The sequence below is a fragment of the Coffea eugenioides genome, unplaced genomic scaffold (assembly GCF_003713205.1).
Source record: "Coffea eugenioides isolate CCC68of unplaced genomic scaffold, Ceug_1.0 ScVebR1_1006;HRSCAF=1785, whole genome shotgun sequence".
Lineage (NCBI taxonomy): Eukaryota > Viridiplantae > Streptophyta > Magnoliopsida > Gentianales > Rubiaceae > Coffea > Coffea eugenioides.
In genome coordinates this window covers 73,860-99,586 of record NW_020861374.1, presented here as the reverse complement: position 1 = coordinate 99,586, position 25,727 = coordinate 73,860, and the positions used below count along the sequence as shown (strand labels likewise).

At 38.9% G+C, this 25,727-nt stretch overlaps 1 protein-coding gene across 3 annotated transcripts; it reads left to right on the top strand.

Annotated features, from left to right (window-relative positions):
- Positions 1-16,794: 16,794 nt before the first annotated feature.
- On the top strand, positions 16,795-20,269 carry LOC113754742 (UDP-glycosyltransferase 86A1-like). 3 transcript variants are annotated; one of them, XM_027299018.1, is made up of 4 exons: positions 16,795-16,919; positions 17,065-17,492; positions 18,091-18,689; positions 18,922-20,269. In XM_027299018.1, exons 3-4 carry the CDS (start codon positions 18,164-18,166, stop codon positions 19,860-19,862), a joined length of 1,467 nt encoding a protein of 488 aa, XP_027154819.1. In that variant the 5' UTR covers positions 16,795-16,919; positions 17,065-17,492; positions 18,091-18,163; the 3' UTR covers positions 19,863-20,269. The 3 variants fall into 3 exon arrangements, with proteins under 3 accessions (XP_027154819.1, XP_027154818.1, XP_027154817.1); XM_027299017.1 differs by having other exon boundaries at positions 17,065-17,850; XM_027299016.1 differs by having other exon boundaries at positions 17,065-18,689.
- Positions 20,270-25,727: the final 5,458 nt, after the last annotated feature.

Here is a 25,727-nt window from a genome sequence, read left to right as displayed (position 1 = left end):
GTTGTGGAGTAGGCCTTGACATTTGACCTTTTACGGCTCCTCTCTTGAAGCGTTTGGATGAACGTTTGACGGTAGGAAGATCCTCCTCCTCATCCCTGAGTGGATGCTTGCGTCCGGCAGTAACCTTTCCTCCTCTTAGATTCACCATTGTGCGAAATGTGTGGAATGAAGGATGCAAATGATGCACACAGTAGTAGGGAAGTGAACCGCACAGAAATTTTGGGACAAAAAGGCCTTGAACAAGATTTGACAGAGCGGTTATGAGAAAGTAGGGTTTTGAGGAAAATTTGGGAATTTATGAATTGTTAAGCGATTCGGTGAAATGATCAGGAGAAATGAATCGCAATCAACCAGGAAAAGTTTTGTTTGAGTCAATTTGGGAATGAGAGCTTCAGAATGGTATGAATTTGAGAGTGAGAAATGAGAGAGTTGTCGTCCGAGAGGAAATAGAAGAAAAAGAGTTTGAAGCAAATGAGGGAGAAAGTTATTTTAAAAAGTGAGCCGTTGCACTGTCGGACGGCCGAACGAAGTCGTGCGTCCGACATCTTCGTCCGAACAGGTGTTTTCTAGAAAAAATAGCTGACGAACATTATCGGACGTCCGTTCATCTTCTTTCGGACGTCCGAAGACTTTGAGAAATTTTAAGATGATTTTTCGATTATTCCCAATTTTGATCTTAGATGAGTGAACTGATCTAATGGCAAAGCTTTTGTAAAAATATCAGCAAATTAATCTTTAGAACAAACATAATTTACACAAATTTCACCTTTTTGAACAAGATCTCGAACAACTCTCTCTCTGTCTCAAAACCTCCCCGACAAAACTCTCTCGGCCTTCCTACTTGACCCAGCCGCCAACTTTTCCTTTTTTCCTTTTTCCCCCCAGCTTCATGGCTTTCTGTTTTTCTTTCTTTTGCTCTTCTCCGTTTCAGCCGTCACTCGATGCTTTCTTAACTTTCTCCCTATCCCTCTTTCTCTCGGCCTTTCTACTTAACCCTCCGCCGCTACTTCCTACTCCCGGGTCCTCTCTCTCTTTTTAGATTTTCAGCTGTCCCCCCTTTCTTGGCTGCCTTTCATTCTTTTTATAGCCATAAAATCCCCCCATAACCTAGAATTAAAGGAGGAGATTGGAGCTGCATTTTTCTTCCAATTTTCTGAGCCATCCGATGGCCTCTGCATGAAGCTTGCGTCCTTTTTTTCCTTTTTCTTCTTTTTCCCTTTTTTTCATTTAATTAACAATAAACAAAATATGAAGAAAAATAACTAATTAAGTAAGATCGAATAAAAATGAGCGAAACTAGGCATAAAAAGATAAAATCAAATGCTAATTTTTCTTTCTCTTTTCCTTCTTTTTTTTTTAAAATTAACAATGAATTTGAATCTCTAAAACATATTTTTTGCGAATACTTTTCTTTTTTTTCCGAGAAATTCTACGCTAAAATGGCTTAAAATAAAAAACTAAAAAAAACTAAAAAGTAAATAAAAACTAACACAACAAATAAAAAATAAATAGTAAATGAAATTACACTAAAAATTTGGTGTCTACACAAGCAAAGCAATTGTTTCGGCCAAGCCATTTCCAGAATTTTATTGCCAACCAATTGAAGTGCTACATAGTGGTCCGAACTATAAAAAAAAAAAAAAACACAGCAAAAACAAACACAAAATTCAAAAGTTTTGGTCCTCTACTTCTTGAAATTCTTGAGCACTTTGAGTCTTGGGAACTTGATTCACTCTTCTCTTAAAAGGTTTCTTGTATTCTCTTGCGGTGGTGAAGGGTTTCCTTGGTTTTGGAGTAAATTTCTTGGGAACATCTTGGGTAACCTGTTGGGGGGGAGCCTGAGAAGGGTTGAGTGCACCATCTTGATTGTCCATTGTAGTGCTCTTGTCTTGAGCAAGGCCGAAAATTGCTAAGTGGAGTTGTGACCAGATTTGCGGCTTTGATTATTGTCTTGTGTGTGAGTATCACGGCAATTGTGAGTATTAATAACCTAAGGTCAGCCGTGTTACTTGATGGAATTGTCCTAATTACAATTGGTTTCCAAGTTCTTGATTAGATTCCTTTTCTTCATTGGTTTCCTAATCTTGCTTGGTTGCCAAAGTTGTTGGATTTCCAATCAAGACACATCCCTACATTTTAGGAATCACTCTTCCTACTTTTTAGGGATTACTTTCCTACACCTTAACAACATTTTCTCCTATTTTTTAGCCTCCATTCCAACTGCCACCTTGCCCTACCTTTTAGGAATTTTCTTCCTATATTTTAGCCATTACCTTCCCTACATTTTAGGAGTTCCCTTAACCTTTTCCTTTCCTTTTTCTTTTCGGCCACACTTCCCTACATTGTAGGTTGATAGCCGCCACACCCACTTCCTTTTCTTAGCCACCATTTGGACCTCCTACCAAGCAAAGGCAGCTTGCATCTAAAAAAAAAGTATTTTTCTTTTTTTTTTGGGTCGTGTCTTTGTTTTCATTACTGTCCGTGTCTTAGTCGTTCATTTCTCTCATTTGCGTCCTTCGTTATCATTGTCCTTGAGTCAATCATTCCTATTCCATTGAAGATTGCCACATTCTCGTGATCCAAAAATTGGAAGTTGATTGTTTGCCTAGGAGGAGTTCTAATTTTTCAAGGTAAGGGGTTTTGAGAGCAATTGGTGAGATTATTAGGGTGCTCTTTGAGTGACATACACGAGAGTTGAGTGTAAACACGCGAGGGAGTGCGTGAGGAATATATACTTGTTTTTTCTCTACTAATTTTTGCAGGATACCTACATCATGTCAGAGGAGAGCGACGCATCCAAATTTGACTCCAAGTTGCACAACCAAGCAATGATGGGGGAGTTCCAACGCATGCTTAGGGAGTCCATGGCGTCTCTACTCCAACGGATGGACCGCTTAGAGCTTTCTCAAGCTCGGTCCAACGCTGCCCATCGAGAGGCTCCACCTCGCGAGGAGTTGGCTTCTAATAGCGAGGAAGATGACTTCATCCGTCGGCCCAAGCAGGACTACCGGAGATCAGATGACAGATCAAGATTCCCTCATTCCAAGGCAAGTCTATCCTAGAGGCTGACCTAGAATGGGAACAGCGAATCGAGATGGTATTCGAGTGCCAGGACTACACCGATGAACAAAAAGTCAAACTGGGAACCCTCGAATTCACCGATTACGCTATTGTCTGGTAGGAGCAGGAGCGCACTAGGAGGCGTTGCAATAGAGAGTGGGCCATTAGTACATGGGAGGAGTTACGAACCACTATGAGAAAACGGTTCGTACCCAGCCATTACTACCGCGATCTATATCAGAGGCTCCAGATATTAGTTCAAGGAAGCCGCAGTGTGGAGGACTACTACAAGGAGATGGAGATCACCATGTTCCGAGCAGACATAGTGGAGGATAGAGAGGCTACCATGGCGAGATTTCTTAACGGTTTGAGACCTGAGATCGCCGAGTTGGTGGAGTTGCAAAACTACGTGGACATGCCTGAGTTAATTGATAAAGCATCCAAGATTGAGAAGAGGCTCAAGAGGAGGGGTAACCCTCGAAACCCTAGCTTCTCAGCCACGCCTCTTTGGAGGGGCAATCCGACCTTTGAGCGGGAACAGCCTCCATTCAACTCCTCCAAGCCATGAAGCCGTGACAAGTGCTTCAAATGCCAAGGATTTGGACACATTGCTTCTTAGTGTCCCAATAGGCGTACCATGATTGTCCTACCGAGAGGAGATATCGTATCTGACAATGAGGATGAGTTCGCCGAGATGCCTCCATTGATTGATGAAGATGAAGATTCCAAGGTGGAGATTGAGGCCACTACTGAGCAAGTGGGTGTTGCTCCAGTAGCCTGTCGAGCTCTTGCGACCCAGGTCAAGAGAGTGGATGAGGCCCAACGTGACAACATCTTCTACACACGGTGTCACGTCAAGGGAAGAGTATGTAGCCTCATCATCGACGCGGGTAGTTGTACCAACGTGGCAAGTACTCTCATGGTAGATCATCTTTCTTTGCCCACGTTGAGGCATTCTAACCCATACCGCTTGCAATGGCTCAATGAGAGTGGGGATATCAAAGTCACCAAGCAAGTAGTGATGCCTTTCCGAATTGGGAAGTATGAGGACGAGGTCCTTTGCGACGTCATTCCCATGCAAGCTTCTCACATTTTGTTGGGACGGCCATGGCAATATGACAAGAAGACTACTCATGATGGCTTTACCAACAAGTACTCCTTCTTACACCACAACAAGAAGATGATACTTGTTCCTCTCACCCCTCAGCAGGTGCATGAAGATCAACTGCGATTGCAACAAGAGCATGAATGAGAGGTGGCCAAGAAATCAACCGATTCTAAAGCAATCATTAAGGCACCAGTCGAGAGGACATCTACCCCTAGATCATCTGGTCGAATAGAGAAACGGCCCAACTTGCTTGCCAAGAACAGGGAAGTTCGCAGGTTACTTTTGTCTAAGCAAGTTGTCTATATTTTATTTTGCAAAGAGGTAATTTTACTTTCTCATGAAGCACTCCATGACTTACCTCCTGAAATCTCCTCTTTACTACAGGAATTTGAGGACGTTTTTCCAGATGAGATCCCCAATGGTCTACCACCACTTAGAGGGATCAAGCACCAGATTGACTTCATTCCTGGAGCATCCTTGCCTAACAGACCGGCCTACAAGATGAGCCCTGAGGAGACTAAGGAGATCCAATGGCAAGTAGATGAGCTATTAGAGAGAGGTTGGGCTCGAGAGAGTATGAGCCCATGTGCAGTTCCAGTCATTCTCGTCCCCAAGAAGGAAGGCACTCGGAGGATGTGTGTAGACTGCCATGCTGTCAACGCCATCACCGTTAAGTATCGTCACCCAATACCTCGTTTAGATGATATGCTTGACGAATTGTATGGTGCAGTCATATTCACCAAGATAGATCTTAAGAGTGGCTACCATCAAATTCGAATGAAGCAATGTGACGAGTGGAAGACAGCCTTCAAGACTAAGTATGGTTTGTATGAGTGGTTAGTTATGGCTTTTGGTTTGACTAACGCTCCTAGTACATTTATGCGCCTTATGAATCATGTGCTTCGCCCGTTCTAAGATAAATTTGTTGTTGTTTATTTTGACGACATTCTGATATACAGCAAGAGTCCTGAGGAACATGTAGCACATGTACGAGCTGTCCTTGATATTTTGCGCAGGGAGAGGTTATTCGCTAACCTTGGCAAATGTACTTTCTGCACTAATAAGCTTGTTTTCCTTGGTTATAAGGTTAGTGCACAGGGCATTAAAGTGGACGAGAGCAAAATCCAGGCCATCAATGTGTGGCCCGTGCCCAAGACCATGAGTGAAGTCCAGAGTTTCCATGGCCTTGCAAGTTTCTATCGCCAGTTCGTGAGGGATTTCAGTACTATTGCTACCCCTCTGACCGCCATTATCAAGAAGGATATGAAGTTCGAGTGAGGGGAAACTCAGGAGAAGGCGTTCCAACTCCTTAAACACAAGCTCACATACGCACCCTTATTGTCCTTACCTAGCTTTGATAAAACTTTTGAGATTGAGTGTGATGCTTCTGGTGTAGGAATTGGAGCCGTGTTGATCCAAGAGGGAAGGTCGATCATATACTTTAGCAAGAAGTTGAATGGTACTGCCTTGAACTACTCCATCTACGATAAGGAGCTCTATGCTTTGATTTGTGCACTGGAGACATGGCAACATTACCTGCGGCCTAAGGAATTCATCATCCACACTGACCACGAGGCGTTAAAGCATCTCAAGTCTCAACACAAGTTGAGTAAGAGACATGTGCGGTGGGTCAACTTTGTGGAGTCATATCCCTATGTGATCAAGTACAAAGATGGCAAGACCAATGTCGTTGTCGATGCACTATCCAGGAGGTATGCCCTGATTGCCTTACTTGATGCTAAACTCCTTGGATTTGATCTTATCAAAGAACTCTATGATATCGACTTGGATTTCTCTGATATCTACAAATCTTGTGCTAAGTCGGGTCAGGGTAAGTTCTTCATACATGATGGATTTCTGTATTGCAATGACAAATTGTGCATTCCGTCATGCTCTATTCGGGAGTTACTAACCCGAGAAGCTCACGGAGGTGGTTTGATGGGACACTTTGGTGTCACCAAAACTCTGAGTGCTTTGCAGGAGCATTTCTATTGGCCACACACGAGGCGGGACGTGGAGTGAGTAGTGTCACACTGCATTACCTGTCACTGTGCCAAGTCTAAGCTCCAACCCTTTGGTTTGTATACATCTCTACCTATTTCTTCGGAACCTTGGGTTGACATTTCAATGGATTTTGTGCTTGGTCTGCCTAGGAGTAAAAGGGGTCATGATAGCATTTTTGTCATTGTTGATAGATTTTCTAAAATGGCTCATTTCATTCCATGTCATAAGACGGATGATGCTACTCATATAGCTGATCTCTTCTTTAAGGAAGTTGTCTGTTTGCATGGTGTGCCTAGGACTATTGTGTCTGATAGAGATGTCAAGTTTCTCTCTTACTTCTGGAAACTTTGTGGGGGAAGTTGGGCATTAAGTTGCTATTTTCTACAGCCAATCACCCTCAGACCGATGGCCAAACTGAAGTCGTTAATCGTACATTATCCACCTTACTTAGGGCCATCATTAAAAAAAATCTCAAAACTTGGGAGAAGTGTTTACCATATGTCGAGTTTGCTTATAACCGTACAGTTCATAGTGCTACACAGTTTTCTCCTTTTGAAATTATTTACAGTTTTAATCCTTCTGACTCCCTTGGATTTGAATGGGCCTTTGCCTTTGTCTGAAGCGTACTAACCTTGATGGCAAGAAGAGGCAGAGGGGTTCGTGCTCAGGATTTGCAGCCACAGGTTTTAAGGGCAAATCATTGAAGCTCGTACCCCAGCAAATGTACCTCAAACCATGCCTAACAAGGGTCGGCGTCCCGCAATGGTGTTTTGACAAGTGATTGGGTCTGGTTACACTTTGTGCATAGGAAGCGTTTTCCCTGTTCCAGCGGCGCAACAAAGTTGCTAACCGATCGGAGAGATTGGACCATTCCAAGTTGTGGCGGCGTATCAATGAAACTCCTAACAGAGTCTGTCGATCCTTCCTGGTCGAGCATAATGTTCGGCTACTTCTATGTGCTATTGATTTGAGCCCGCTATCTTGCAGATGGATAAGGTCGATTTGAGGAACCAAATCTTTCTCGCAGAGGGGGGGAATGATGAGGAGGTCGAGAGAGCTATCCAAGTGGAGCAAGTGAAGGTACCATTGGGGCCTATGACACGAGCTCGCGCGAAGAGATTGAATGAGACACTACAAACATTGGTTCGTGCGGCCCGAGAGTCAAGTGGAGAGCCAAAGGCCATCGAGGGCCTCAACGAAGCTAGGCTCGTTGTCCTAGTCTCGGCCATCACTGAAGATTAGAAGTCCATGATTCGGCTAAGGGGGTCCATGGCCCATTATTAGTTTAGTAGGGTGTAATAAAGAGGTCTAGACCATGTGGGCCGTAGGTCCAATAGCTCTTTTAGTTAGTTAACGAGTTAGTCCCTACGAGTTAGGTCTTAGTCACGGCTACAAATATCCTTAAGTCATTGTTTACATTCAGTTTTTGGAGGATTAATAAAATTACATTGAGAGTTCTCTCAAAGCTTCATTGAAGCACCTTGAATATCTTAGATTTATATCTTAGGTATTCAATTGACTTATCAATCTAGGACCGCGCTAAATTGTGGCGTCTTCTACAAATACCGAGGTTCGTTGACCACGTGATCAACGGGTTTAGGTCATCCGCTGCGTTCATCATCTTCAACGTGAGCCTCTACCTTCTAGATCCAAGCCTTTCTGTACGGGTTGCATCGCAAGATTGGTGTTGTTCGTATCATTGTAGTAACTAAGGCTAGTAACTCCTTCTCATAGATGGATAGTACAAGGTTCTTAGGTTCCAGTCCTTGACTGATGAAGGCCAATGGTTTTCTATACAACTGGTGTTGGCTCAAAATGCTCAACACCTCAGTGACATGCTTCACATGATCTTGCAAAGTTGGACTGTATACTAGTATATCATCAAAAAACACCAATACAAACCTCCTCAGTTGATCCTTAAACACCTGATTCATTAAACTCTGAAATGTAGCAGGGGCATTGGTCAAGCCAAATGGCATGACCTTGAATTCATAAAGCTCCTGGTGAGTCCTGAATGCAGTTTTGGGTATATCCTCAACCTTGACCCTGATCTGAAAATATCCAGCCCTTAAATCTATTTTGGTGAAGTATTTAGAACCATGCAACTCATCTAGGAACTCATCAATAAGAGGTATGGGGTATTTACTCTTAACTGTTAGCTCATTCAATTGTCTGTAGTCTACACAGAACCTCCATGTCCTATCTTTTTTCTTTACAAGCTGCACAGGAGATGTAAAAGGGCTATTGCTAAGCTAAATGATCCCATTTTCAAGCATCTCTTATACCAGCTTCTCTATTTCAATCTTTTGTAAATAGGGGCACCTGTAAGGCCTAATCTAGAAAGGTTTGGCCCCCTCTTTAAGTGAGATGGCATGATCCTAGCTCCTCTCAGGAGGCAGCCCTTGAGGTTCCTTAAATACACTCTCAAACTTTTCCAATACCACCTCAACTTCTGGAGGTATTGCCTCCTGTTCCTGTACTTTATCATCTACTACACTCACTTGTGCTATAACCCTGTAGGCTTGTTTCCTAGCCCAATTATGCAACCTGCTACCCTTGATCGGCTTCAACTGTACTTGACTATTTTCCCCTTTCAATTCCACCTATTGTTTACCCTTCCTAAACTTCATACTTAACCCTTTAAAGTCAAACTCCATGGGGCTATATCTAGCAAGCCAATCCACCCGTAACACCATATCACAAACCCCTAATTTTAGTGTATTAAACCGATGCTGAAACTCATACCCCTACATTTTCTAGGTTACAGGTATAACCAGGCTCTTGGATTGCATCCTTTCCTCATTAGCTACCTTAACTGCCAGTAAATGTTCTCTACTCCCTAATCCCAAGCTTTAGGCTACTTGTTCATCTAAGAATCAGTGTGTACTGCCATTGTCAATCAGTGTAGTGACACACCTTTCCTTTATTACTCCTTTTAATCTAATAGTTTTGTGCTCATTCCCTCCTACCAGAGCATGAATTGAAATTTCCACATGTTCATCTTCTAGTCTCTCTTCAATACAATCACAGAAAACTTCAAGCTCATTCCTTTCCTCCCCAGTTATAGTTTCTCTTTTCTCTTCATCCATTAGTATGAAATGCATGTGTGATTGCTTACATACATGGCCAAGTGTGTATGGTTCAACACATTTATAGCACAGTCCCTTTTCTTTTCTTAGGTTAAATTCACTAGGAGTGATCCTTTTTGAACTGGTTCTGGTTGCTGGTTGTATTCTTATAGTCTTTGATGGGTAGTTTATCAAAGGTTCTGGGATTGGAGGGGCTCCATTTGGGTTGATCTGAGGTTTGAATGAGGTTTTTTAGAATTGGTGAGTAGTAGGTGGAGATTTATGAATTTTCTGTAGGGCTTTCAGGTTTCTCTCTTGCAGTTTTAACTACTTCTATTGCATCTGCTAGAGTTGAGGCTTAGCCATCTTGACCATGTTTACTATTTCTTCCTTTAAATCACTCAGAAAACATGCTTTGTAATAGGAATCAATTAGATGAGGGAGAGAAGGCATTACCAATGTTTTGAGCATTTCAAATTTCTCCAAGTAATCAGCTATAGAGCCAGTCTGCATCAGCCCGTTGAACTCCTTAATGGCCTCCTCTGGGGTCCCATCACCAAATCTCTCATATAAGGAAGTAGAGAGCTCATTCCATGGGATTGTTTCTCTACCACTAAACACTCCATGGAACCAAGTATCAGCTCTATCCTTGAAGTATAATTCTATAATTTCAGACTTCATGCTCTCTTCCACACCATTGATTTTGAAGAATTTGTTAGCCTTCCTGATCCACTCCCTTGGATTCTCCCCATTGAAATTTGGTAGTTCCATCTTCGCCAACCTAGTAAGGGCTTTATCCTCCCTTAAGTTTGATCTTCCCTGGCCTTTTGGTTTGCCATCAACCCACTGCATTTCCTATTTCTCGTCCCCTTCCTTAGTTCCTACTCCTGAACTACTACCCTCCACCTTCTTGCCTTTTTGCCAAGTTTTGCCATCATCTGGGCCATCATGGACATCATACTTTCATATTTTTTATCCAGATTTTTAAGAGTCTTCTCAGTGCTCTCCTATCTATGCTCAAGTGTTCTCAATGCTTGTTCCAAACCATCATTCCTGTTAGCAAATATCCTGACTGCACTTCCTAGTTTAGTTAAATCCTTCCTTAACATCTCATCCTGTGATTTTGTCATCCCAATGGCTCGTAACTGAGCTCTGATGCCATTGTGATAGTAAAGAACCAGATTGCAGCAATAGTAGAAATAACAAAGCAACCAATATGAACTTAACTACAACGGAAATTAATGGAGCAAAGAATTTGAGAATTCAAAAGATGAATTCAGCCTTTCATTAATGAACTTCAATAACAACTTACAAGAATGGAAATTATGGATTCAGAGAAGAAGGGGAAAGAGATGAAGAAAAACGTGGGAAAGGGAAATGAGATTGGCAATTGCTAAATCTTCTTACAACCAAATATGGAAAAATGACAAAAGATGATTCATTAAAAAAGTTCCCCACGCTTATATCATTTCCTAAGCTAACTAACTTCCAACTTGACCAACGAGCGTAAGACATGTGTCCCTCCCAGAATCTTCAATTGCAGTGGTCCTCAATTCTTGCAGGATTTGCAGATTTCCAGTAAATGCGTGCTTTTGAAATCACGCCTTCTTTCAGCTTCTCACTGTCTCTCTCTCCACGCCTTTGTTTCTATTGCACGCCTTCCTATTTCTTGATGCTCTTGTAAACTAAAATTGAGTATGAGTCCCTCCACTCCATCACAAATTTTTGCCTGATTTTTCCCTCAAGTGACTTGTCTTCACCCTACAGAGCAACTAATTGGGCAAGGAAAGGCAGAGAGATTGATGCATGAGATAAAGCAGAGGCGAAGATAATGGGGATTGAATCAGTCGTTATGACACCCCCACTTCTCCCAAGGGTATCCGCGAAATGCCTGCCCAACTCTCGCCGGGACTCACTACAATTCATGGTTCAAAATTAGGAATACTTCAAATAATTTCAATATATATATATATATTTAAAGTACTCCAAAACATTTCATACTTACAATTAGTTAACCTTCAAGCTTAAATACAACCCAACGGAAAATGTACCATAGTCATCTACTATAATACAACTTAGAGTCTCCAAAAGGAAACAACTTAGTACTATTCACGAGCACTCTCAGTCTTGAACCCTGTTAAGGAAAACAAAAACGTGGAATGAGCTAAACAGCCCAGTGAGATTCCAAGACACTCTAGCAGTTCTACTAAATCAAGTAATTTGAGCATAATACATGTATAATTCAAGGTTGCACATTGGCACATTAACATGAAACAATTATCATTATACAGAAATAAACACATATTGAAGGATACGGTGTTCCAGTAGAACCATTTCGGTCAACTTCACCTTATAACTTCAGATCCCCTCGGTTTGTCTGGCCATCACCTTATCCCTCCAGTGGTAATACTCGAGTATACCGAAACGGTATCCCAGGGTTCCAACCTACTCGATCGAGTCCAGTCCTGGCTCGAGCAGATTAGTAACCAAGGACAGGATCTAGTTCAACTTAGATCTTACAACATGCGCAAGTAATCAAGTAAATCGGTAAACGGTAAGTAATCAAATAGATCGATAAACAGTAAGTAATCAAATAAATCGATAAATGGTAAGTAGTTCAAATAAATCGGTAAACGGTAAGTAGTTCACGGTTAAAGATAGAAATTTGTCATTTTAGTAGGTCGAGTGAGATAAAGTACACACTCGCCTTAAAACGGTGGAAAAGTTCATAGGAGCAATTATCGGTAGCACTTAACAGTTAAACACATAATGACCATGGAATAAACATGTCGTAAAACTATTCAAGTCACGTACTCCTATATGGAACACTCACCAATTCAAAATAAATGAGTAAGTACTCAAACAAGTGTTTAGGCATCCGCTTCGAGTTCCTCTTGAAGGTCCCCTTGAGCGCCTGAGCAAATAATAATTAACTTCACTCACAATCATGCATTTACCAAGAAAGGATGCACACTCATTTAGACTAAATCAAAGTCTTAAAAGAGAGATTCAATTCTCTCAACTCGAGGTTCAAGAGTGAAGTTTTAAAGTCCGAAGAGAGACTAGCATCTTCCATGAAATCGAGTTCAAAACGTTCAATCGATATTAAGAAAAGAAGTCAAGTTCCCGAAATTACATTTTCTAAGTAATCGGCAAATTTCAGCTTTGCACAACAATCTTTGGAAAATCAAATCTGGAGTTTGACATGTCAAAAAATGGAAAAGTTACACCATTGGAATCTTGGTTCGAAGTACTAAAAGTTCCTAGAAGACATTTTTCCAAGATTATAAACGAAAGATATTCAAATTTCAGCCCAAAGTTGGCTGACTCGAACCTATAAGACAGTTTCAGTCTTAGTTTTCGGCAAAATTTGGAAATTCGGCAAAATTCACAAAAAGTGAACTAGCCTCCGAAATTTGTAACACAATAAGAAGTCTAAACAAGGTTTCAAACAGGATAAATGGAACTAAATTCGGAGTTTTAAGTATTGATATATAATAGTCTGAAGTCGGCTGGAATTTGGGCACAAATCAGAAATTTTCCAGATTTGAAAAGCAAACTTTGTATCATCATTTGGATATCGAAAGGTTGTTGAAATAACACCAAATTTTGTACACTTAAACCTCTATATGTGGACTACCCCTGTATCAAATTTCATGCAAAAACTTACGTAGGAAGGTAGTTAACAAAACGACTGAAGTTCGTAAAATGTTCCAAAGCAAATCTGTCTTCTTGCTTTCCTTTCTTTTCAAAACATTTTGCACAACGAAATCAGTCCCAATTCAATCCATTTTTGAAACCAAGGTCCTGGAAACATCTATTATATATTTGGTAGGTGATTGACACCAGAATTTTTAAACAACATGTCTCAAATCAAATTAGACCAGTCAGCTAGCAAGCAGGAAGGATTTTCCAGATTTCCAGCTTTACCGCAGTTTGAAAATTAAGCCATATCTCACTCAATACAACTTAAAATTGAGAATGGTCAATGGCGTTGAAAACTAGATTCAAAAGGATACATTTCATCAGAAGAAGTCGTTCTGAAAATCAGTTCATAGGTAGTTCGAATTTAAGTGACAAGACACAGCTTACCACTGTCATTCGAACAGAATAACATAACAGAACAGGAAACTTTGGTGAACAACTGCGGTTCACTCAGTTCGAACTAGATGGTGAATTTTATACTGTTGGAAAGCTACAAATGTCTAGTTTCAAATGCCATAAAAGCCACTTGATTTTGACGTCTGTACAGAGAGATATGTTCAATTAAAGAGACACTGTTCATCAGCCCAGAACACATTTTCCAGTTTGCCTTTCATTTCGAAATTTCAATTTTTACTCAACCAAATCAATTGATTTTTGGTAAAAACTTTCTACACATCCTATACAACATATCTACATCAGATTCAATGTCATTTGAGTATCAAAAATTTGAACCAAAGCTTCAAGAAAAACAAGGCAAATTTTCGGCTAAGCTTCCTATGCAATTCCTTTGGTTTTCCTTTCACTTTTCCAACAAATCTCATCTTGTTTATCACATAATTAACACAAACAACACTTATCATCATCATATCAGTCCTATATCATCAAGGTGGGATTTCATAGAACCCACTCCAACCATTTAAACCCAACAACAACAATAACAATGAAGCTACAAACTTCCTAGCAAAGATCAACCCACTAAATCCAAGATTAGATGGTTGGATGATTACCTCCTCTTCCTTTGAGTGAAATCAGAAATTTTGCACCTCTAAGACCTCAAGAAAAACCGTGAGATGATGCTTCCTTCCTAGTCCAAGTGAATCTCCAAGTGAAGTGGAAGTTGTGTGGTGAATTTGAGTGAGAAATGGTAGCACAAAGTGACGTGAAATGAAGTGGAGCTCTCCTTCTTCTTCCTTGGAGAATTTCGGCCAGCAAGATGAGAGGAGAGAGAGTGTGCAGCTGATAACTAAAGCTTCTCTTGGAAGCTTGGATACTTGGGGCCAAAGTTTGTCTCAAAAGTCAACTACCAAAAGTTTTGCGCGTGCATTTCGTGTCTGTTTTCTCTCGAAGTTGTTTCATTTGTGCACTATACCTTTAATGTACTTCCTTTAACATTATAATTATTCACTCTTAGTAGTTTAGAAGAAGTTTCTTAATCTCCACTTAGCCATTCCGGCTCGATATACTTGAATTTTTGATTCGCGCGTATAAAGCGAAATGTTTTGAACTCATTCACCACTAATGCCTCAATTAACTTTTCTTAGTCTATTATTATTCATTCTTAATTCTCCAAGACTAATGCACTCTCGAATCGAATTTATCTCGAAAAATGTGTACTCGTTATTCCTTACTGAACGAGCCTCCGAAAAATAAAATTTTCTAACAAAATGTTTTAAAAACGTAAGTGAGACATTGTTTCGTGTAAATGGATTTAAAATGGTTGAAATAAATTATTCGGAGAAAACGGGTGAATAAATAATTAATTAATCCATTAAAATAAGATTAAAATAAGTCGGGTCCTCACAGTCTTGTGGAGAGTGAAACGGGATAAGGATAGAACTTGAGTGGAGGGCTATTGAATAAGTGCATCTTTCGTGGGAGAGAATTCGTGAGAGAAGAACAACAGAGCATATTTGATGGAGAGATTAAGAAAAAGAGGAGAGCAGATTTGACTCTGGTGTTGGATATCAATGGATTTCAATATCTATCAATAGATTTCAATGTCGGTAAGACTTTTGGGATGAAGAAAGGAGCGGATGAAATTAATAGCTAGGCTGGAAGAATTCGGTGTTTTGCAGTGGAAGAGAGAAAAATTGAGCGCATCTGAAATATTGAACCTGAGGAGAGGAAGATGAAATTACAGCATTACCCATTCGCACTTTTATTCTCTTTTATTCCCTTAAGATTATGATTAAGATGTTGAGAAAACATGTTATCTTCAATGTTTTGAAAACCGGACCGGACCGGCTGGTCGGACCGCGAACCGGCCATGTCTCTGGTCCGGCTCACTACTAAAGTTGACTTGTTATAAGAACCGGTCAAAACCGTAAAAACCGTTAGAACCATTCAACCCGGATTGACCCATTGAACCATGGTTTTTTATTTTTCCTAATTTTTTAAACCGAATTTAAAAGTCTTGAAAGGTGACAACGTATCTTCCCAACTTTTCTTTCTAACCCTAATTTCTAATGACGGCTGCTGCACACACTCTCTCATTCTTAATCTCTTCTCCAGTTCTCTTTCTTCTTTTTTCAAATTAAGAATCCAAATTCTCAATGGCATCGGGCTTCTTAAATATGGGGTTTCTAAACTTCAATTCTCTATTTTTTCTTGCAAAAGATTGGATTAATCTCACAAATCTTAACTCTCAAGACATCGTCCAGGTTAGTTTCATTTTTTTTTCACTTATTTGTTTATTACTTGGCGTTTGACAGATTGTATGATTCTTAAGGTCTGCAATTTTTGGTAGTTTTATTTTTGTTGTTCGATTTTCTTTGAAGAGCAATTTGTCTATTTCAGTTTTTTTTTCTTTTTCTTTTGTGGGTAAGAATTTGAATGCCATGAGAGAAAACCAGTGCAGAAAGCTAATTTACTTGATCAACTATTATGTCACAAAACTCAGGATTCAATTCCTATTTTTGGTATTGTATATGTACTTCACTTTTGTTGATTATGTACTGGAAAATTCTTGAAGTACTTTGCACTAAAATATAAATTTATTTTGGCTGCTCTTATCCATTAGGAATACTCAATAACATAATCTTTATACTAGGGCGACAAACGATGTTAGGGACACTATTTAGTGGATTTTCCAAAATATTGCAACAGGCTACACTTGCAATTTTTGTGCCTATTCCAAAGCATGATGATTAAATTGCGTGGCTTGAAAATTCTTCAAGGATGTTTACCGTAAAGGATGCTATGAAAACATTCCGGCCCGAGGTACCGTTGTACATTGGAGTAGTTTAGTATGGTATGAAAATCACATTCCTAGACATGTTTTTATATTGTGTTTTGTATGTAACAAAGACTTAGTACACTAGATTTGAGGAAATGCGGTGTTCTCAGTTGGGGAAAAATTCCTAGAACTTATGAAAATTGGATTCTACTTGTAGAGTGGGGCTTAGATTTTAAGCAATTTTGTTGGTTTGCAATGCTTAGTGTTATTTTGCTGATGTAGTTTGAGGATTTCCTCGTGTATGTGCTACATTGCAAATCATTAATGAAGTTCTTTCTATTTTGCTCAAAAAAAATTAATTTTTTGATAGGTATAACTGAGATGAATTATTTGCTTGATTTTACAATTTAAAAAATTAATCTATAAAAGTCAAGTGGTTTGAAATATTTAACTTTTTATCAAGTGATGTCTTGAATTAGTCTATGAGATTTCTTATTCTGTGCACATGTATTTGTGTAATACATATATATATTTATATATATATAAATCATTGAATCAGGGTTGAACCGGTCCGACCGATTGAATCTCGATCCCCTCATCTTGCCGGTTTAATTAACGGTTCGAGTTTCAAAACATTGGTTATCTTGCCTGCTTTAGCATTTAATAATCCCACAAATCCTCAGATCTCCCCCACACCAATTTCCACCAAACCAAATTTACCATTTCTCTCTAATGTCAATCCAACCCAATCCAATTCATCACACCCAGCCATGAGTAACCAGGCTGAAGCTTCGGACTCGTAAGCAAGCCTTTCCTCTCTCATTCTGTCGTTGTTTTCACATCTCTCCATTTATATTTGGTTAAATAAATCCTGTATTTTTTCTTTAGGGGATTTTCTTTGATGATTTTTCCCTTTGTTCTCGTGGCTTGAATGTGGTTTGCAGGAAAGGAACGAAGGGGATTTCAGTACGGCGATTGTAGAGAGGAAGAAGTCGCCCAATCGGCTCGTTGTCGATGAGGCAATCAATGATGATAACTCCGTCGTGGCCCTGCACCCGGAAAGCATGGAAAAGCTTCAGCTTTTCCGCGGCGACACCATCTTGATTAGGGTTCTTTCCCTCTTTCTGGGAATGGGTTTCAGAATTGTTTGATCGTTTTCGTAGCTGGCTTTGACTTGAATTTTCATTATGGTTAGAGTTTGTGAGGATGTGTACATTAGTGGTCTGGATGGTATATTAAATGGTAATTTTGGACTACTCGATTGAGCGGTTTACTGGATCTGTGAAATTTTGGTGATATTTTTGCTAAAGATTGGATTTTTGGAAACATTTGCTCGTGAAATGCACAGTGGAGATTAGCTAGGGATAAAGTAGTAAGTAAAACTTTAAGCCTTAGTTACTGTGTTTAGCTGTGTCAGTGCTTATCCATTCTGTTTACTTGCAATTTTGCTACTATTGAAAGGCAAATTAGCCCAGGTATCTTCTTGCTTTAGAATATATGCTAGTGGATATTTGGAATATGCACCCGTGAATATGGGGTATAAGTTCCTGTAAATCTTTTACTTGATTATCTTTTGAATCTGAAGACTTCCATTTTCCTATCAAAGATGCCAAGGAACTACTTTGTGTGAGCTAGCAATTGTAAAACTTTTTTTGTGTCGCGCAGGTTGGGGAGCTATATTTATCTTCTTGTGATTTGGAGTATACATGTCCTGTTTAAACATGTCCAAGGTCATTAATATCTTAGCATGAGATTAATTGCAGATTAGTGCTTTACAAACTGGACATGGTCCACAAGAAATTTTTCTTTTACTGATTCCATTTTTTTCTGTTTCTCTATCAATGAGATGCTATTCTAAGATTCCAATTCCCATTTCCCAACGTTGCATTCATTATAAAAATAGAAATGCAAGTGCAGCCCAATAAAGGAATAACCAACGACTTTCTGTTGCCTTCAATTATTGGACACAGATTTGCGAGCTCCTCTACCGCTGCCCACCCATTACCCAACACCAACCATCTATCGCTCGTCCCCCAGAGGAAAATGGCCGGCACATACCGGAAACCCCATGCAATTATGATCCCATATCCTTATCAAGGTCACATTAACCCCTTTGTACACCTAGCGATCAAGCTTGCCTCCAAAGGTTTCATAATCACTTTTGTTAACACCCAATCAGTGCACCACCAGATCTCCAAAGCACAAACGGGCTGCAGAAGAGATGACATTTTCGCCAAAGCCCGTCAATCTGGTCTGGACATACGTTACGCCACCGTCAGTGATGGGTTCCCGCTTTCTTTTGATCGATCCTTGAACGAGGATCAATTCGTGGAAGGCTTAATACATGTTTTCTCTGCCCACATCGATGAACTAGTGGGAAATTTAGTAAATTCGGAAACAGAACCTCCAGCTACATGCTTGATCTCGGATACGTTCTTCGTGTGGGGATCTGTAATTGCCAGGAAACATAATCTCGTCCACGTTTCTTTCTGGACCGAACCAGCTTTGGTCCTCACTCTCTATTATCACTTGGACCTCCTCAGGCGAAATGGCCATTTCGCCTCTCCTGGTGAGTTCTCCTCTGACATCGTTTCCATGACGTCGTTTCGCCTCCTCCGGCTGCTTTCCTTTCCATGACGTCGTTTCCATTATGCAATTGATTAACTACGAATGTACTGCTTGTTTCCTTTGGTGCAACAAAATATGGGTCAGCTTTTAACTTTTTCTAATACGGATTTTGTACAATTGTTCGTTGCTTAAATTAAATGCTTTTTTTTTATTTTGGTTGGAGGTTGGTTTAGTGAATCGCAGGGACAACATAGATTACATTCCAGGAGTTAAAGCTATCGAGCCCGGAGACCTGATGTCATATCTTCAAGCCACCGACATCTGGACGGTGGTGCACCAGGTAATTTACCAGGCTTTTGACGATGTGAAAAGAGCCGACATCATAATTTGCAACACTGTCCAAGAGCTGGAGCTGGAAACAATCTCAGCCCTTAATCGCAAACAGCCAACCTATGCCATTGGGCCCGTCTTCCCAGCTAGCTTTACCAAGAGCAATGTAGCCACTAGTTTGTGGTCTGAGTCAGACTGCACTCAGTGGCTTAACGATAAGCCTGATGGGTCAGTTTTGTACGTCTCATTCGGGAGCTATGCTCACACCAGCAAACAAGACATTTTGGAAATGGCCCATGGGCTCTCATCAAGTGGGGTGAGTTTTATTTGGGTGGTTCGTCCAGACATTGTCAGCTCCGATGAAACTGATTTCTTGCCCGTTGGATTTGAAGACCAGATTAAAGATCGTGGTCTGATTGTACCGTGGTGTTGCCAGATTGCGGTGATATCACATCCTGCGATCGGGGGTTTCTTAACTCATTGCGGATGGAATTCGATATTGGAAAGTATATGGTGTAGCGTGCCGTTGGTTTGTTATCCACTGGTTACTGATCAATTCACCAATCGTAAGTTGGTGATCAATGATTGGAAAATTGGAATTAACCTTTGTGACAAGCAGGCGATCACTAGGGATGAGGTCGTGGAGAAAATTAGTCTTTTAATGAATGGACAAGTTTTGGATGAGTTGAGAGCGGCAATCAAGGAAGTCAGAAAGAAATTAGAACTTGCACTGTCCACAAATGGATCATCGGAGGGCAACTTCCATCAGTTTGTGGAGAAAATCAAGACCCAAATGCGGGAGAAAGTTGGGATAGCTGCTAACGGACACCTTTCTTCTCGTTGACACATGCTTGACAAAGGGTATATTGCGTTCTGCCTTGAGTTTCGGAAGCAATGAAGGTTGGGAGCAATTTTTTTTTAAAAAAAAAATCTTCTCCCCTCTCATCACGTCCTTGTTCCTCTAACTGTCATTTTAGAATTTGAAGCTGGCAGAACCAACTCCGATGGTTATGTGGAATTATTGTTTGATTATTCTTAATAGCACAAGTCTAGGTAATAAAGCGATTATATACTATATATGCTACGATACAAAAGACGAAATTAGTTTTTTTTCTAATGTTTGGTTTAGAGTAAACATGGCGATATGGCATGGTATTATTATTTTTTTTAATTTAAAGGAAGATCTCATTAGTCTTTGGAAGTGTATTATTTCAGCTGCAATGCAATTGTAATGCTGTAACAATTTGACAAGCAGGTATTCATCAGGGAGTTATTAGGAGGGTTCTCAGGTGTTAATTTTTTAGAAAGTTAATAGAAAGCTAATGATCAAACCATTAGAAAAATTCTTGTTATGGACTGGTGAATAATTAAAGTTTTTTGGATGCTTGACAAGAAAAACACTTACCATAAGGCGCCATGGACCCTAGTTAAAGTTTTTTGGATACGTAACAAGAAAAGCAAACAGTACAGTTATGTATTTGAATAGGATACGGGGCAGGGACGGTCATCAGCATGACCGTCCCTGAACGGTCCCCTCACAAACACAACTGTGAGGACTAGAAATAACCACGTCAGGAAGGCTAAAAAATGATGGGTGCTCCAAAAAAAAATTGCACTAGCCCAAACGGTAATAGACGGAGCAAACGGAAGAGTTGAAATTTTGAAAGTTGAAAATTTGAAATAGCTGCACAAAACAAAATTGACCGAAAAGGGTGCTCTCCGAGTCCCTAATAGCAGAAGCAAACGACTAAACCAAGGAAGCAAACGACTGGAGAGTGGTTGAAGAACTGAACTGTTTGCTAACAGAGAAAGCAAACAGTGAGGAAATTGAAGCAAACTTGGTTGAAAGTGAAGGTCGTGAAGCAAACTATTATGAAGCAATCGAAGGGTGGGAAGCAAAGTATTATAAAGCAAACTGAAGCAAACTATTAGAAGCAAACAGGAAGCAAAGTGAAGGTAGAAGGAAACAGAGAAAATTCATCATCTGACGAACTTGGTTCAGTCATGCAACTTAATAGCAGAAGCAACTACGCTCTCCGAGTTCGATGAAACTTAAAGCGTATTAGCATATCAAGGTAACGTGACTGAACTATCGTCTTCAAATGTGGCCAATCATTTGTCACCCAATGCACATCGGTTCAGGGTTTAGAGATGAAATTAGAGTCACTAAAAACATAATATTGGTTGTGAAGAATAGTCAATTTGTACCGTATATGTGTGCATGTGAGCATTCAGCTTTTCAGTGATGGATTATAACGGGATAGTAGTTATCCGATAACCCAGGGTATGTATTGAAGTAAAGCGTTGAGAGAAATTAGGGAAAGATGAGAGAAACAAAGTCACATTTAACAAGTGAATGAATGTACATCCTGTTGTAAATAAGTTACAGGTTATAGCCATCACATTACAATTGGTATGAATCATTGTGCATCCAGTAGTTGGTCCATGTTCATCATGCAATCTTAGTTTGCCCCTCTCCGGAGCATGCAATGTGTATAAAATGGAGGTGTAGAGTTGAATGAGGTGAAGTAGAAGAAAAGAGGCAAATAGATGTGAATAATAAATTGGTGTACTTGGTGTTGTAAATAAATTACATGATATAAGAAATATATTACAATGAGTAGAAAATACTTGTTTGGCCCTCAAAATGTAGAAATAGTATAAAATGCGGAGTTGGCTTAGGCTTATGTCATTAACGAATGACATAAGGTCTAGTGAGCTAAGGAACCTAGAACCGAAATATAATTACCAGAGTGGATGTACATACAGTTAAAAAAGACTTACATCGTGTGACCAACACATTACAGTCCGTATAATTTAATGTACATGGAGTTATATTTGTACATAGATAATGCCGTTGTCTTAGAGTCAAAGTAAAGTGATGTGAATCATTAATCATATTGATAAGCGTAATAATAGGATTTGGTGTACAAGTAATGTGTGATTCATAACACATTATGAATGTTAATATATATTTATGCTGTCGTTTATATACATTTATCGCTTCCCTATTGTCAGGCACATTCAATGTTTCACTCTGTTTAAACTTAGACCAGTGGATTACAATTATAATCATGCCCAGTGTTAGTAGTCATCAATTATTCTGTAATGGATTCTATAAAGTTGTTAAGAAATTATAAAGTTGACTGAAAATTAGAGTAACATTTTTACAATACGATTAAACATGCTTATTTATGATTATGGTATTTTTCATAGAATACTTATGCATGCCAAGTGTTTGTAAATTTGACTTAGTAGACGAATTAAATGATTTGGAAAATTTATCGGCATATAAAATAACAAGAAGAGTATGAAGGTAATCATTACTTGCTTTTTGCATTCTTGTTGTAGGATAGCAGTGATACCATACAATTTAGAATATATTACTGCCTGTGGATGGACGTTCACATCATAGTAAACTGACACATATAAAGATAAAAGATAAGTAAAGTGAGTCATTGTAAATTACACGAATGAAATAAGGAGTACAACAAAATTCTACCAGAATTACAAGGTATTTGAGCGATTGTGGCTATTTATACTTTTTGATAGCATTTTTTTGGATAAATTACTGATAGTTGAGAAATACTTTCATGTATCTCTAAAGAAGGATTCTTCGAAAATTATGAATATACAGAAAGTGAGTTAAAAGTTACAATCTATTGATATGACTGTACATGTATAAATTTTGTTACTTGTAATTGCTTTTAAAATATGGCATAACTTTTGATAACTTGTAGGATTTTGTCTAGATAAGGTGTGTGATATACACCTTGTTTATCATAATGTATGGTATGTTATTCACAATGACATTATATCAAAAGTTTTTACTAGATGGTTATTTATTCCAATCACCTATTAAATTGACCATTAGTGCTTATGAGAATGCATTAAATATTTAGTAGATAGGTAGTTTACTTCAATAAGTAGCATGTATATATATAAATACTTAGTGAATGTACAATCTAGTTGAAATAATATACACTTTGTTACTGACCAAGTACGATGCATAAAACTGTATATCATGTTAGGTGTTAATTACTCGACTATGTATATTTGTAAAAGGGAGATTAGATATAGCGCAACAAAAAGTAGTTACATGAGTTGGAATGTATTTTAGAAACTTTGGTATAGTTGATATTAGCATTTTTTTGTAGAGTGTACACGTTTTTAGTAGGTATGGAGTAATGCTATATCTTATGTATGCTTCTATGACTATGAATTTACAGAAATTAGTCTATTGTTTGAATTTATAATTGATTGTTAGCCCATACACACTGTCACATATATACACATAATATAAGAATAAATTTACTATATAGTTGTTTATTGGTTCATAAAGTTCATATTGACGTATAAATTGGGATCTGATTAACTATACCCTGTATATAATTGTTAACATATTATATCTTATTGATCTTATTTTGCGGTGTATCATGGGCAAAGATAGTTTCTTTTGACAAATCAATGGATATCAATTAATGTTCGCACATGAGCATGGCTTCAACTTTTATTTGGATGCTTCTAACAGCACAATTAGTTATGATGATGTTACGTTGTGTGATGATTTTGTTACGGCCGACATCCCTCCTGATATACCCTTTTTGTTTGTCTTATACAATTATTTGGCCCATATACAACTCGTAGACGTATTCAATGAGCCAGTCAGTGAATGACCGTCCTAACGCTGTTGTTCCCCGAAATCGAGAAAAGTCAAACGGTATGCATATATTTAGTAGATAAAATAAAGTCCTTTTTTTCATATCATAGAGCTACTTTTTCTTTAATAGTAATGGTGGGCACCCGAACGCTATCAAAGCATGCATATTTTGTAGTTAACATATAATGTTTTAATGACATATTATTTTTTATTATCCGAAAGTTCACCGATTGGCTAATCAGGGACCTCATGGAAGTGTCCCTACAGAATGGATGCACTTCAAATTTTCTATATTTTTCAAGCATAACTCCGTCTGAAATATCTTAATGGTCTGAAATATCGTTTTTGTTATAATGTCTAGTCCAATTTAACTTTGTAACTGAGCAATATAGGCATTGTTAATGAGTTGTTGATAGTTGAATAGTTATATTGTACAATGTAGGCGGAGTGTGCGGCAATTTCAACACACTGTGATAAGGATGCATATCATGTATTTTCACCATCACCCCAAGTGACAAACTTTTATCATTACATCACATATTTATGTAGTCTTGTTAATTGGATATTTCGACAGCGTATATCATTAACCGTATGTTCCATTATCTGTATTAGCTGATTTGCCATCGTTACGCATTTCAGGAAAGAAATAACACCTAAGAATTGCAACTAACTGTTGACGTCAACTCCCCTCAGTGTGCAGATTGATAAATGTTGTGCACCTACAATTTTTATGAATACAAATCAATTGGTTGTTCCAAACAATTGAGTTCCGAGTATCCGTCCCCAAAGTTCACCGTATTTACTGATGTTCGTACTTGTCCAGAGATGATATTGCTCAGTTTCGATCGATTCCGTATTGTAAGCTTGTTTTAATCTACAATCTCTCAATGAATTAGTGCTTGCACCAAACATTAGGTGTCTAGCACCAGATTTGCGATGTCTAGCACCATATTTTTCAGACATTAGGTGTCTAGCACCAGATTTACGGTGTTTTTGGACTAACATTTACTAAATGCAGCCATATCGTCCCTACCAGGGAATGCCGCATATGTACGTTACAAGAAGTTAATAAGCTGTTACAACATATTGATGTGCTTGTACAGGCACTTTGTCATATTCCTCTATGTTAAAATTTAGACAAGTAGTTTACAATTGTATTAACGATGAGTATTACAGATATTATTATAGGCACTTCAATAGGTATTACTCCTTTAGTACGGAAATGAAGTTACAATTGGCGGCTCAGTTTGGTTCCACACTACCACATAATAAGTAACAGTTTCGCAGAAGAACATGGTACTTCGTTGGGACAACTAATTTGAAAATGGGGTAACTAATATTTAAAATGCAACAAATAGTCATAACAACATGTACAGATTGAGTTACAACCAGTTAAGTGTATGTTACAATTCATTACAACTAATGAATTTGCAATTGGTAGCTTTTCGTCTTCTCTAGTTAAAACTAGTGATATTACAACTAGTTAATATCCGATGAACCTTTCCTCTTCTCTTGTTTGTGCTATTGCCCTTGGCACAAACAATAATTCCTTCTCCCGACACATGAAATTTCTTAGACACTTTATTAACTGTCTATTGAAAATATAGAGATGATCATTTCGAACTCCAAAACATTTGATGTAGCGAGGCCTTCTCGAACATCTCATTCAAATAGCTAGATCTTCCCGAATATCAAGCAAAGTTGAGGAAATTATTTGGCTCCCAAGAACTTCTTTTAAAACTGAACACTATATTGATGAGACTGTAATCCCTGTTGTAGGGAGGTTGAAGATAACAAAAAATGAATCGAGTACACGAGCCCATTGTCACTTTAATATGAAGAAAAATTGAAAGTGTGAAGTTGAATAATAATGCGGGCAAAAATGAAAGGGGGACGAACAAACTGGAGTCTGTGTAAGGGATATACAACTGCAACATCAGTCTTTTATAGTCCGCAATACCCTCTAATATGGTAAAACATCAGACCCCAACGCATATGAGGCCAACTAGTATATCACGGGAGTGGAAGCTGTAGACTCGCATGCAGCGC